General features: G+C 40.0%; 1 protein-coding gene across 1 annotated transcript in view; it reads right to left on the reverse strand.

Moving 5' to 3' along the window:
* The window catches only part of xpo4 (exportin 4), a 62,863-nt gene that overhangs the window by 30,639 nt on the left and 16,542 nt on the right, over nt 1–15,682 (reverse strand). The window contains exon 7 of the mRNA XM_039819119.1: nt 11,007–11,119. Coding sequence (XP_039675053.1) covers nt 11,007–11,119 — 113 coding nt within the window. The remainder of the gene's footprint in view (nt 1–11,006; nt 11,120–15,682) is intronic.

The following is a 15,682-nucleotide window of genomic DNA, read 5'->3' on the forward strand; positions in this document are numbered from 1 at the left end:
AGATACACAATGTGTCTGTGTGTGTGAGAGTGTGTGTGTGTTTGTGTGAAAGGAGAGAACAAGACACAACAATATGGAACATTTTGGGCATGCATCTCAGATGATGGTTGACAGATTAATCAATGGATACTTTGGTGTCAGCAAAGCATTGGCATTGTCATAGTTGCTAATTCGGTGCTTATTATTGTTTTTCTTTTGACAGTGGCTAGGACTCTTTTTTATTTATTTTTTATTTAATAAAAACGGCATTCACAAACTGAAGTGTCCGCAAAACGAAACCTAAATTAAGTAGTCTAAAGTTGGCAAAATTATGAAATAAAAGGAAACTGTCGACCGGCCAGAGCAAACTCATTTTACAGCTAAACAGTTCACTATAATATGTTTCTGAAAACATCGGAGGCAAGAAATAGGCAATGCAGTAAAAGAATCTTGATTTATATTTAATCAGCGCTGCCTGGTTTTACAGTTTAATATGAATTCACGAGCAGTCATTGACACTGCATTGGAGACTCCTCGGCTCGGTTTTCCTTATGCCATTAGGAGCACCAGGAGGAGGCAGAAGAACACGATTATTTCACAGATGATCTGAATAATGTAGTACTGTCAGGATATAGTGACAGTTACGGCAAATATGATGAAAGCTATTTTTTTATTAAAGTTACAAAATGTAGCTTTAAGGTTGTGACCATTAATTAAACTACAACTCAAAGCTACAGTGTCTTTGCTGTCTGAGCCAAAAACAAAAGCTAATACAAGATTCTTTAAGTTTGATTATCTATAATTACCGTACTCAGATATGTTGAACACTAAACCTAAATACATTTGGTAAGGGTTTGACAGGATAAGCTTGTTTTTTTTAAAGAAAGATATTATACTAGATTCAGATTCATTAAAATTCTATTGAACACAAACCTCACTGCAGACATATTTTTATTAAAGGAGAAAGAATATAATTGGGGAGAAAAGAAAGGGCAATAAGTAATGAGGAAGAGAGCCGAAGCGAAGGGAAAGAAAATGACCTATAATGAGAGAAAACTGAGGGAAGAAGAAAGGCAGGTACACAATGAGGTGAGGGAGAAGGAAAGAGGATGAAGAGAGAGCTGGAGAGGGAAAGAGAGAGGAGGGGAGGAAGAGAATGAGGAATGATATTTATAGAAGGAGACAAAGCCTGGTGTCTGTTACCTCGGGGGGCTCAGAGGCTCATCTTTCTGTTTTTTTCAAATCAACACGGTGCTTCCAACTTATTGTCTTTCGCTCTCTCTCTCTTCCACCATCACCCTCTCTCTCCTGTCCCTCTCTCAGATTGGGTTACTGTCTGCCTGCAGGCTCTGCTGCAGCCTCATCAGTCCCTGCACTCCACACTGATTGTGTTTACTGGCTAAACACGAAATGCTTTACTCTGTGTGCTCTCGTACTCCTATCTTTGTGAGGACTAGCGGGGTAGGGTTCTATCACAATGTAGCGGTACAGTGACATATATCATAATATGATGTAAATAACCACAACAGAGTGCCTGTTTTTGGTTATTCCAGTGAAATATTGAAAAATGACAGTATTTATCACATTGACGCAACAATGCTTCAATATTGCCATAAAGTCGTGGTATTAATACAACAATCCCGCCAAATCTCTCGTGTTTGACAAATTTCTATCGTCTGACAGTATATAATGTCATGTCGCTGAACCCAAATTGAAGTTTTAAACCTTGCGAGGGAGGACATTTTTATCAGAAAGTGAAGACCTTTTGGCCAGTTCTCACTTCAAAGGACACTTTGAGGGTTACAACTTGGTTGTTTGTGTTAAAGTTAGAGTTAAGTTTGGGTTATGATTGGTTCCTTGTGAAACAAGTGATAGTGGGAAGGTCTGCCTTGTCTCATTATGAATATGAGACTAATAGCGTGCAGCCAGTCGTCGTGTAAACTGTCTTTCATTAACTATGATAGAAAGGGTTTGCAGCCGAGGTGTCTAGCTAAATGTGTTATCGAAAAGAAGCAGTTAACTTGACCCTTTTTTTTAAATCTTTTTTCATCTGGTCTTCACTTCCAATTATCTCTACCAGCGTCAGTAACTTGTAAGAGAAAACACAAGCAGCTCATGCTGATGAATCACAGTTCTTTTGGTTTCCATGTGGCATCACTGTAGCTGCCATAGCACAAACTTGTAGCTACAGTTTTGAAGAGGTTACATGTGTACCAACTATAAATTCAGCTTCAGACATGTGGTTGGGATGGCTAAAGTTTAGGGAATATATTATTACATTATTATTACCATTACGTATAAAGTGTGTGACACATGTACAGTATGGTGGGGTGTGTGTGTGTGTTGTCTCAATCAAAGTTTGATGCTGCTCTCTAATCACTCAGAGCCAAACAGAAACTAGAAACTCAGAAACACAAACAGACAAAAAAACACTGCTGAGGACAAAATTACAGACGCTTCAGTTTGTGTGTCCTTTTCTTCTTCTTTTTATGTTGGAGGTAGGCTGTGCACTGTGGTCTTGAAGTGTTAAAGCGACAAAGGTGGAGTGCGTTTATTTTGAAGAGGGCCAACAACCACCGGTATCTTCTTCCTTTTCAATCTACCATGGACAATTCATTCCCAAACCTTTCTCATGCTCCTGCAAATTGCATCCACGTTTCACTCTCTCTTGAAATTGTCTCTCGGTTCCATCTTCTTTCTTTGTCTTCCCCGTAAAATTATATACCCCCCCTTTCTATTCCTGCACCTCTTCTTTCATTTTCTCCCTGCTTCCTCTTACAATTATCCTTGTTTTTTTTTCTTCTTTTCACTTCAATCATTCCATCCCTGAGTCGTAGCTGTTAGCAGCAGAAGTGGAAAAGAGATGAATGCTTATCCACAAAAACCTTGAATGACACTTTAAGCATCAGATTAAACATCTCTTCAGCAGCAAAAATGGCTGATACACACAGCATAATTATTGAGCTGATATATACTTGCCCTGTCAGTCAGAAGGGAGCTCCTGACCTCAGGCCTGGTGGGGACCAATAGCCATCAATAATGATCTGTCTCCAGCATTATCTCATTGGTTTGTAGATTCATTGTGATTACAGTCAATGGACTTTTTTTTGCATGCAATTCCCCATTTCTCTCCCTCATGTCCCGTCATTGCTTTCTCTCACTTTCGGCTTTCTAATAAAGACATGGACATAAAATAAAAATAACCTCCCCTCAATTCCTCCCCAGATCAAGGTCACTGACTGTCTATTGTCTGACCATAAAGAAATTTGTTTAGCGTTTAATAAACATTTTGTAGCGGCTGGTCACCTTTTTTTTTTTTTTTTTTTTTTACAAATGGGGAATTAGATCCACCTCCAACTGATGACAATGTATTCACTGCTCCTCACAGGCATACATTTACCCTTGATCCTGTCTCCTCAAGTGTAGTTAAAGATGCTCTCCGTACCATCGATTGGAAATGTAGTGGAGAGGACAATTTGGAAACATTTTCTTATGCTCTCAGCCCATATTATCTCAGACCAAATAACTAATATTTTCAATCTTTCAATTTCCTTCGGTATAGTTCCCAGAATCTGGAAAATGGCGCATCTTGTACCCCTACATGAGGGAGGTGATAAAAAAACAATCTCAACATCTATAGACCAATAACCAAACTGCCATGTCTGTCAAAGGTCATGGAATCTCCGGTAAATGATCAATTGAAGGGGTTTCTCCAGAGCCTCCATTTTCAGCCCATTTCTGTCCGGCTTTAGAGCAGGGCACAGTATTACAACTGCTTTTACATTTGTCATGAATTACATTGTATCAGCCTTAGATAAAAGATTATTTGTTGATCTTTCCAAAGCAATTGGTTTAAAAGCTACCTATCAGAGAGACAACAATCTGTTAATCTGGGAAGCTACAATTCTGAGTTTTTAACTAACAAATGGTGTTCCACAGGGCTCAATTTTAGGTCCAGTTCTTTTCACCATCTAAATCAATAATATAATGTAATCTTTGGTAAACTGTCATGCCCATCTGTACGTGGATGACACAGTGCTGTATTATGTTGCTGATTCTGTTCATCTAGCAATTGAAAATTTACAGTTCTCCTTTAATATTCTGCAAGAGGCTCTTAAAGACCTAAGACTAAGACCTAACGTTTATGCTATTTTCCAGAGCTATAGATTATACTAACCTTAATATTTCCACTATAAACAGACTAACGATTGAGAGAGTCACAGAATATAAACATATCGGCATATGGATTGACGAAAAGCTCTCCTTCAAATTTCACATTGATAATCTTGTGTGCCGACTCAGGCAAAAAGTTGGCTATTTCTACAGAACCAAAAGCATCTTTCCCATGTTTTGTAGAAAAAAGGGTTTTTGAGGCAGTTTTCATGTCAGTCTTGGACAACAGTGATGTGATTTATAGACATGCATCATCTTCAACTCTTAAATATTTGGACTCAGCCTATCACTCTGCCTTGAGATTCATAACCGGTCATGTCTATGGTACACATGATTGTATTTTATATGAAAGTGTTCTCTCCAAGAGAGACGTGAACCTCACTGGTATCGGTTTATCTATAAGGCTATTGTTGGAAAACTACCACACTACCTTACAGAACTTCTGTTAGTCTCTGTAATTCTACCTTATCACATTCGCCCTGCTGACTGGCTTTTGCTTCATGTTCTACGAGCTTGATCTGAACTTGGAAAAACTGGTTTTAACTTTAGTGCACCTGACTCCTGGAAAAAATTACACTTCCTTAAAATCAACTCACTTGTGCCTTTTGGACAATTTAGAAATCTGGTTTTAAACCTGCAAACTTCTACTTGTAGTTGCTTTACATAATTGTACTTCAATTGCATCCTTATTATCCTAATTTATTTATTACCTAATTTTTCCAATTCAGAAAGTTTTAGTGTCTTTCCATTTTTATGATGTGTCGCTTTTTTCTGTGTTGTTATTTTGTTTTTGTCTTTGTAATTTGTCTCGATGTCATTGTAAATGAGGGCAGCCCCTTAATGATTTCTCAAGTATAAATAAAGGTTGAATGAATAAATGAATGAATGAAAAACATTATCTAAATAACTTTAGTTGGAGGTCAAAACAGAGTGAGAACAAATGAAATGTTGCTAATAACTCCTCATTGCACAGGATCACTGTGTGCACACACAGCTACAGCCAACATTCACCAAGAAGTCGGTCTGTTAAGTCTGATAGATATTTATAACACAGTTTCACAGTTCACCTTCTATTGTTTCTTTTTAGGGATGTTGATGTGTTCCCAGACCTCAGCATTGAACTTACTGGTATCAATGATGTGCAAAACTATGAAAATAAAACCACATTGTTATAAACCTGAATTATCTTTTAGTTGAAAGTAAAAGACAACCATGGATATGCGTGATGAGAACAGCAGCCTCCTCTTAGCCTCCTAACAACACTGATTAGTAAGGGGAGCCCTGGAGCCAGTTAATGGGAGACTGGCAGACACCCACCCACAGAGGGACGGAGATCCCCACCCCTCCAGAGCCCCTCAACAGGGTGACGAGTGTGTGTGTGATGGGTGGGTTACTGAGGTTGTTAACAGGGGCCCCTAATCCTGGGGCCGGGCTCTAATCCTGCCTGCCTGTCTGTTGTGGACTGTGACCCTGATGGCGCGTGTCTCTGAGTACCCCCTCCACACTACACACACACCCTGGCCAACCTGTTACCCCTCACAGCTGATGAGACACAGCAGCTGAGACAGCAGAGGACCCCATTAAATTGAAATGCGCGCACACACACACACACACACACACACACACACACACACACACACACACACACACACACACTCAAGGAAACAACACACAGGCACATCACAGATCCATGCAGAGCGTATACTTCACAAACTCAAATTGACAATCCGACAAAGACACAAATGCACCAACACACAAAAATGCACACATCACCACCAGAAGGATGCTGTAACACACACACACACACACACACACACACACACACACACACACACACACAGCTGACAGTGCCACAGCAGCCTTACAAAAACAAACAGTTGAGCTACTAGAAATACCAGAGCGAGAGATGAGAGTGAAGGCCTGAAAACTGAAACCAACACAAAACACATCCTGCAGATTCCAGCAGCAAAGAGAACCGACCGAAAAATGACAAACATTTTTATTCATGCCAAACTGCTGCTACCGGCCAATCAAATCCTTGATTTGTGCTTGCAGAGTAGCAAACCTCTTATTACAGTCGCTGTTTAGAGCCAATTACAATTAGCTCCGATTGCTTTGTGAATTCAGAGTTAGAACAATCTGACTGAAAACTTTTTCCAGACTGTCAATGAAGGGTGATTATCAGGCACAGAGATGGAAAAGAACTACAAATCAGCATCTGCAGATTGTACAACAAAACACAACTACTATTTCACCATTTCTCAACAGTAACGTAATCAAAATAGTACTTAATCAAAATAGAAACTCATTCAGATTTGGTACCAAATGCATCAACTTTAAAGCAGCTGCATTAAGAGGATATCTGTAACCACAGAAGAAACCTTTAGCAGTGGTGACCAACCATAAATAACCACAATGTTAAACAGACTTAGAGGCAGATTGAGATATTTTTGTCTTCCTAATGGTGAACAAAAGATGCAAACAAAAACTATGAAGGCAAATGAGAAGAGAGATGCTTTTCCACATAGAAACATCACTAGTCGTGATCTTTTAGACAAATCGCAGACACAAACAGTGGGAATCAATATCACAATAGGCTGTGACAACATCACGTGGAAATCTCGTTATATAAAATGATGTTCATCTTGTTGCACTGCAACTTGCTTTCCAAGTTAAATGCAATTTTCAAATATAATTTTTGTTTCACATCTTAATTTCTACAACATTTTAATAAACATTTATTGATAACTTAATATCCTTCAATTCTGCTTTTAAACCACAGTTTCCATACTCAAAAGAAAGGCTCTCATCAAAGGTGGCTTCATTTGTCTATATAAAATCCAAACAAAGATTCAATTGGGTGCATGTGAAGTTAAAAATACTTTAAGATAAAGTGACTGAAACAGGTTTTCCAAAGTCCTTTTTCAAAAGAAACCAAATACCAGAGCACCCCTGGAGGTTCTGTTAAAAAAATACAAGCACTAATTAGAATTATCACCAAAACTATAACCTCATCATTTACCACTACTTCCTGATAAAATGGTCCGATATCGGATAACAAACACAAAATCTGCCAGCAAGTTTCTGGTTCTGTAACTGAACAAAAACAGCAACTTCACACGCAATTACTGGCCTGTAGGAACAAGTTAAACCACTTTTATGCAGTATTAATCTGCACCTTTCAAATTACAAGTTAAGAGGGATTTACAAACTTAATAGCCAGTCAGAGAACATATTTAACCTCTCAAAAAGTATGCCATGTTAGGCCTTACAAAAATTTAAGGTACAAATGATGCTAAAGAAGCAGTATTTGGCAATGAAAATACTGTATGTGCTATGGCAGCAGTGGAGCAGTATTTGGTAGCAGGGAAAAGCCCTGACTCACCAGTCGCCTTTAAACAAATAGTGCCAGGAAAAAACAAACAATATATCCCTGAAAGAACACCTAGCCTACCCTATCACACAAACTATCAACCAGTCAGTTCTCGAGGGGATATACCCAACTCCCTGGAAGACTACAATTGTAACTCCCATATTTAAGTCAAATGACCCTTTGAACATATGTAACTACCGCCCAATCAGTATTCTACCTGTGATCTCCAAGGTTGCTGAGAAATGTGTATCAGAGCAGCTTGTTTCTTTCTTAAATAATGGTCCATTTAATCTTCATCCGATGCAGTTTGGCTTCAGGGCCCATCACTCTGTGGAAACAGCTAACGGTTTCTTTTCAATGACAATCCGAGCAATGGACGACAAGGGAGGTGTTGTTGGCGCTGTGTTTTTAGACCTTTAAAGCTTTCAACACAGTCAACCATGAGGTCCTTATTGCCAAATGGTCTACTTTTAACTTCTCCACGTTAGCAATGAAATGGATTGAGTCATATCTAACTGGTGGAGAACAATACGTTTCTGTTTTCGTTCATCAGCTCTTGGCTTATGCACAGGGGTACTACAAGGATCGATACTTTTCGATACCGCTTTTGTTTAGTTTATATATTAATGACTCACCACACCGATTGGCTAAATTGCTCCTGCCTTCAACTTAATGTAAATAGAACTATAGGAATGGTTTTCATAAAAAGACAATTTAGGGACCGTTATTTATTTCAGGGGCCACCGGAGGAATTTTGGGACCTTCAGTCAAAATAGACATGACCCTCCCCTCGCCAGTAATAACTTTTCAAAACGATTTGGAAAAAAGGCATGACCCTCCCCCAACAATTTATCAATACCTTCTGCACTGGTTTGCGCTTGGCAAAGCTACACAGATTACCAGTGTTTTTTACAGCAATGACATACGTGATTAAACCTCTGCATTCTCATCCGACGCATCACACTCCTCTGTTATGGTGTGGTGGCCATTTCAGTAGATTTACTCACTAACTTTGTTGTGGAAACACAATAAGCATGGAAACTAAATGCACACTTCCTGCATTACTGCACAACTTTACAAGTTACTCCTCTAGTAAACTAGTATTCACATGAAATAAAACAATAAAACATTGAGACCATTCAGCAAAGCACTATGGGTAACATTCAACACTGGTTGCTATGGACTCGTCACTAGGATTCCTCCACTTCGCCGTTTAAACAAAGTGGAATAAACTTTAAGTCCAAATCTACACAAAACCCGCAATCAATCAGTAAGCTGACATCAAATGTGTCATTTAGGAAACCTTTATTGCAACCTTGGCACGGTAAGATGTCCAGACTAGTCATTTTTGTTTTTTGCGACCTGCTGCTCGCATCGTCAGCCAGGAATTATTTTTTTTTACTAAAGCATATGAAATCAGATGTATTACCTACCACCATTTATTTGTTTTGTGTTATTTAGCTAAGATATTTATAAAATATCTGGTCATGCCAGGCGTAATTATTCCACTCATTTTTTAAACAATGCAATTATCCGTTTCAGCCACCAGGGGGGCAGTGCTCCCCCTGCCCCCCAGCAAACTCATGGGTCAGACCCATCTGGTAGCGGGGCCGAGACAGAGCTAGCATTTGCCGTTTCTATGAATACAAAAGTTGGGTAACCCCCCCCCCGGACTAAAAAATGTTGAATGACCCTCCCCTCAACAAAGAATAAAAAGACATGACCCTCCCCTATTTTCCTCCGGTGGTCCATTCCATAAATACCGAACAGTCCCTTAACATTGTGTAGAATATAATCACCTCGGGTCAAAACATTAGTATCGTTCCACAATTTAAGTATCTGGGCATTATTATTGATTCTAATCTTTCTTTTAAAGCATATATTAAAAATGTGTGCAATAGGGTCAAGTTTAGCCTAGCCAATTTTAAATATATTAGAAATGCACTAACTATTAATACCGCCAAATTATTTAGGGATGCCATGATTATGTCACATCTAACATATTGTCTGACAAGCTGGGGACAAACCAACAGGCCTGCTGTCATTTTAGATGTAATGCAATTTATTTTAATTTGTTAACCATTGTATTTTAGGATGCCTATTGTCAGCTGGCCGGGGACTACAACTGGAAATTAGCCGTAGAGGCTAAAGCTACTCCTTCTACTGTACAGTGAATTAAGGAGCACTGCCCACGATATTATAAACTAAACTAATATTGTCTATTATGTTCTAATAGCTGCAGTTGAACACACCTCAACTGACTACTGATATGTTTGAACTATACAGTACGTCTTACACCTGCATTATAGGGAAAAAAATTAAATAAAAAAATGGTATGAGGTCTCATTACTAAATGAAGGAATATGATTTGTGTTTTGCTAGTGGAACACCAAAAGGCAAGAAAAATAAGTAAATATTTCACAAACCAGTCAGTAAGCTGAACAGCCAGTCACAAAGCTCCCAGCATGCTGAATCATTCAACCAGCCTCACGAACATACTTTTAGTGTGCGTCAGGGCCCAAAGGGTTAAGCAAGTAGACCAGTATCAGTTCAGTAATTCACACTTGACAGATTACTGTTAGTGTAACAGTAACATGGTGAAACTGAGTAGTAGACAGAGGTCATGTAGGTGGTTGTCAAACAGGTGGTGGCAGGTAAGGATAAAAGAGCGGGAGCAGTATATGGCAGCAGGGCAGCTGAAAGGCTGAGCCAGGATGCTGAATGGAAGAGGAGCTGACCAGTTTGTTCCACACTTCTCTTCCACACCGATGGCTTAGCCAGCGTGGGCCGCCTCTTAAAACACACAAGTCACGGCACAAAAATACACATTTACTTCACTGGGCGGTCCTCTGGATAGTAACACAATAACACGACCCCACAGCAAAGCACCCATAAATCTACTTAATGGTGCGTCCGAAAAAAACCACGAAACTAGTAAGAACTTAACATTTGCCAAAAAGACTAGGTCAAGTGAGACTTCTTTGCCTAACATGAAAAGGCAAACTGTCTCTCTTTGTTTATCATGAATAAACCACCATCAAGAGGTCAGGATAAAAATGAAGAAGAAGAAAGGGGGAAAAGGACACAAAAACACTCCAATGGAAATGTGTGAGACAGAAAGACCTGAACAGAGACCTCCCTGACAGAAAGATAGGGATGGATGGAAAACAAAAGGACATAGAGACAGACATATGCAAATCATTTGACAAACATAGGTACATCAGAGAGCTAGGCTTTATTAGGTTTTGACAAGGTGATTTTTTTTCCTTTTTCTTAATGCCATTAAAATGAAATTGAAGACAGATTTTATCAGTGAAACAAAGACAAAAGTAAAAAAAAAAAAGAAAGAAAGCCAACTTCAAAACTTAACACTTAAACATGTTTTAAGAGTTTTAAGGTACAAATTAAGTAATGTTAACTTTTCAGAACCTGCAGATACTCTGAGAAGGATAAACACTTGAGTGATGGACAGGATACTCACGGTGAAGAAGAGGTCCATGACGCGGGTGTCCAGCAGCGCTTCCCTCCAGGTCTCCGTAGGCTTGAGCGTGACGTTCTGCGTGGCCTCAAACATGGCGATGTAGTGGCGCCCCAGTGACCCGCCGCCAGTTAAGGCCAACAACAGCATGAAGAGGAGGAGGAGGAAGAGGAGGAGGAGCAGCGCCACACACAAAACACCAGCTCCTGTCACTAAGCTGCCTCTCAATGGGTATTTTTGGTCTCTGTGTGTGTGAGTCTTTGGTTTGGCTGGCTTGTTAGTCACTTGTTAAATTACTCTCCCTCTCATTAATCCTGTCAATCTTTATTCCACAAAAGCTTTTTTAAATTTTTTTTCTCACCCTGCCTTCTTTGGTTGCTTTGTTTTCTTGTTCTTCTCTTTCTCCCTCGTCAGCTCTTCATCAGCCACAGTTTTCACCCACAAAGAAACTCTTGCCTTCTTTCTCACCCTCTTGTCCTCACCTCTTTCCTGTATTTTCCCTTCTCCTTGTTCCAATCTTTACCCTCTGACACTTCTCTTGTCCTCTTTTTCACCTCTCCTTCCTACGAGCACTCCCCTTCCTTGTGCACACTCCGATTTCTCTCCTCTGCTTCCTCACAAATCTTAAACACACAAAACACACTTTCCCTGCAGCCAATCAAGAGTCTGCGTTGCTCTGCCTCTTTGTCCACTCCTCTTTAAGATGTCCTCGAGACTCCTTACTGCCCTGAAACACTCCCTCTCCCTCCAGGGCCAATCACTTTGTCTCTCCTCCTGGCTGCTTTCTAAGACCAAAGCAAAACTCTCTTTGCCCCCGTAACACTTAGAAACTTCTATCACACACTTTCCTCTCTTTTCCCTCTTGTCCACTTTCCATGTTTTTCACTTTATCCTAACAAGATGCTGTCTCATTGACCACACAATCCACTTTTGCTCGTTTCAAAATTTCATCAAAACCCACATCACAATCACACTATTCTAAAAACTATAAAAAAACATTTTTTATTTTAGCTTTCCAGACATCCTTTACAAGTCTCTATATCTCCACACACCCCACATACCACACTGTCCCCTTGTTTTAGATTTTCTCTAAACCCACAAAAAGACTTTTTACAAACCCACAACACACACTTCTCCCTCCGCAGCCGCAACACTTCCTGTCTTTATTTGAGTCCTTATTCAAGTATCCCAAGAACACTCACAACAGACTTTCTCCTTAGCTCATCAAGAACAATCCCCCTTTACAACTCTTTCCACACTCTGAAATGAGGCTTTTCTCACTCCTCACCTTCACCACACACACAGCAACACACATACACTTTATCTTAATCAAAGCATCTTACAAACCTGCTTTCTTCTCACACCAGATTTCAACGCTCACCCCTCAAAAAAAAAACATCCTTTCTTTCTCCTTGTCTTTACAACACATACAATCTCCTGAAAAAGGCTTCATGCCAAAACAAGTCAGCATATTTGTCAGCTTGTTGATTGCAGACAAATGTCCCCAAATTATAGACTGACACATGGTGATTCTTTTGCTTTTTTTATCCTCTTGAATGTCACTTTTTTTCCTGACTTTGTTTCCGAGAAATAAACAATCTCTCTTCACTCGCTCGCTTTCACTAATAAAGTACAACCGATCAAAACTCCTTTTTCCTCTCATCTGTACTCCGTCCATCGCAAGCCTCAGCAAAACAAACTCATGATATACCTGCAAACTCAGAAGGGCTGAAAAAGGTGACACATTTTATAGCCCCCACCCCCCCAAAGCCACAGGATCAAAATTAAATGATTTATTAAAAATGTAATAACTTATAACAATAACTTACTTCACCCGTAAATTCCTGTTAAACGACAAAAACAACTGGATGGGAAAAGGGTATTTTACAATAACTTTGAATGCAGCATGAGGCTGGCGAGGAGAGTTTGAAGTGAACGCAACATCTGTGTTGTTTTTCCGACAACGGCAGCTGCACACTGTCATACGTTCCTCTACAGTGAAATACAGACAAACTTTTACACCGTTTAGCTGTCAGCATTTTAACTGTGTTTATTCCAGCTGCTAGCTAACGGTAGGCTAACGTTACCTGCTGCCAAGTGTAGTGTTAACTAGCGTGACATGCGGCGATGTTTAGGTTGCCCCTAACGTCCGTTTCGGAGCATCAGATCTGATCCACACGATTCATGTGGATGACATTTTCCCATTCAAAACGGCAATTTTCGCCGAAAAGAGACTAGTTTGCAGGTATGATAAAATCACATTCTTCCATTCATTCAACTCTTTCTTAACCCACTAACATCCAGTTTTCCCCGTTGACCCCTGACCTCTGGTGGATCAGTGGATCAGCGGTCAACATACTATAATAATACATGTAGTTTCTTTGCGCAGGTTGTGTTTCAATATTTTATTGTCTGTATATATCTGCAAATGTTCTTTTGCTTGTAAAAAACAAATAAGAAAACAAAAACAAAAAAATGATACCCTCCTTCTCTCAGTCATGCATTTCCCGCACAAACAAAACCCATAATAACGCCCACAAACCCGTATCGATGCCCTGCGGCTCGGTGACAGCAGGAGGGGGAACCTTCCAGAGGAATGTTTGATCAAAGCCAAACAGCGGCAGAGGCCGGCGAGGTCAAGCATTCCTCCGACACCAGCCCACAGTCACTCCCCATGCACACACCCGAGCACAACACACCACACCACACTTTTCGGCACAAAAGTTGGCACCTGTCTAAGGGTCTGTGGGATTGTGTGTGTGTCTGTCCATTGCTTGGCTTTCAGGCCTTGTTAAAAATAGTCGTGGTGAGGCAGAAGACCTCTATCTGAACCTTTCTGAGGAGGAAAGGAACGAGAAAGAGATCGAAAATAAGTAAGGAGGGTGCTGCAATATGAATAAGATCACGTTTACTTGTATTATGTCAGGGTTTACTAGGGCTGCTCAATTATGGAAAGAATCATAATCACGATTTATTTCTGATTAGAAAATGTCCCGATTTCCTTTTTCTTACATTCCTCCTTCTCTCGCTTGCTTTTAAGCACTCTTGGCCTGCATCTTTCATGCCTGTCTTAATTAACCAAGTTAAATGAAAAACACAACCTGGCTGTCTTTTATCTTGCAATTCGTTTGATAAAAGACAGAAAATAAAACATGAGGACAGAGAGAGAGAGAGAGAGAGAGAGAGAGAGAAGAGAGAGAGAGAGAGAGACACACACACACACACTTCTTTCCTGCAACAGGACTGCAAGTGGGACTGACCAAGTCCTGCAACCTGCAGACGCAAGGCCATCTCCGTAGGGAGGGACCACCTCGGTGGCAGCGGTTGTACAAACCCTCTTAAAGATCATATGACTGGGACAAAACTCACAAGAGACCTCAGGAATGATAACTACAAGCTACTTCGACTATTTTACACAGCCAGACAGAGACGTAAAATGGGTCTGAAAGGTTGTGACTCCAAAAAGATAGAAACGCTCCAAATTAGGGGGGAAACAGGATGCTAGAATACAACATTATTAACGTAGCAAGGTATTCCTGACGGCTTCTTTCAGTTCTCACTCATGAAACTATCCTAAAACATGCATTTACTGTCCCAAAAACAATTCACATAAACTGAAATGGAAGTTTTAAATTACTTATCCTTATTGTGTTAAGTGTTCACTTCAATTTCAAGCTTTTGAAGTCAAACGGAAAATCTACTTGCTGAGTTGACAAGTGAATTTACAACTTCAACCATACCCACTCTACTGAAAAAAAAAAAAAAAAAGACAGGCTGCATGCGTGTGTGTGTGTGTGTGTGTGTGTGTGTGTGTGTGTGTTGTAAATGCCTCCAGGATGAGTAATGTACACAGAGTGACTAGGACATGTGGCTGTGGGTTTGGTGGGTTTTTAAAAGACATCACCTGCTACTATCTCAACCCTTCCAGCAGGCTCAAGAATAACTAATGTGACACGTCAATTTTCCACTGGAAAGATAAGACGGACAGATAAACAGACCCACGGACACACATTCAACTGACCTAATACACAGCCAATTCAGTCAAGTGATTCACACATGTTTAGTTCCCACATGCGGTTGCCAAATTTGCAGGCACACAGACACATAAACACACATTGTAATACCTTAATTAACACCAGCCACCAGTCAAATGCCAATAAGACTGCTGCTGGAAGTTACTGCCAGTTACTTTGGCAGGGAAACAACCAGCATTTTAAGTTTAATTTCCTTTCCCGATTTTAAACATTCTGACATGACCAAAGCAACCTGACATTTTTTCAGCTTCACATCTTCAGTGACAGACACTTGGACGTCCAGTATTTATGGTTTTGCATGTGAACCGTGAATGCGTCAACGTACACCTCTCTGCTTCAAAGCATGAGGGAAGCATAGTTGCAATAAAAAGCCATCAGTCTTTCCTTCATGGGCTGTAATTCAGCATGTGTTGCTATGCATAAACTTACAGCATGACTACAGAAACAGAATATGTGGGCTGAGCCCTGAGAGGCTTATGTGAACCATGAAACCAAACTACAAAGAAATCTCAACGCCAAAACTTTTAATCTTGTCAATTTTGGGGGTTTGTTCATTTTGTTAACATGCTGATGTTTAGCAGGAATAATGTTCACCATCTTAGTTTAACCTAATTGCATGCTAATGTTTGCATAATTAGCACTAAA

The sequence above is a fragment of the Perca fluviatilis genome, chromosome 12, assembly GCF_010015445.1.
Source record: "Perca fluviatilis chromosome 12, GENO_Pfluv_1.0, whole genome shotgun sequence".
NCBI lineage: Eukaryota > Metazoa > Chordata > Actinopteri > Perciformes > Percidae > Perca > Perca fluviatilis.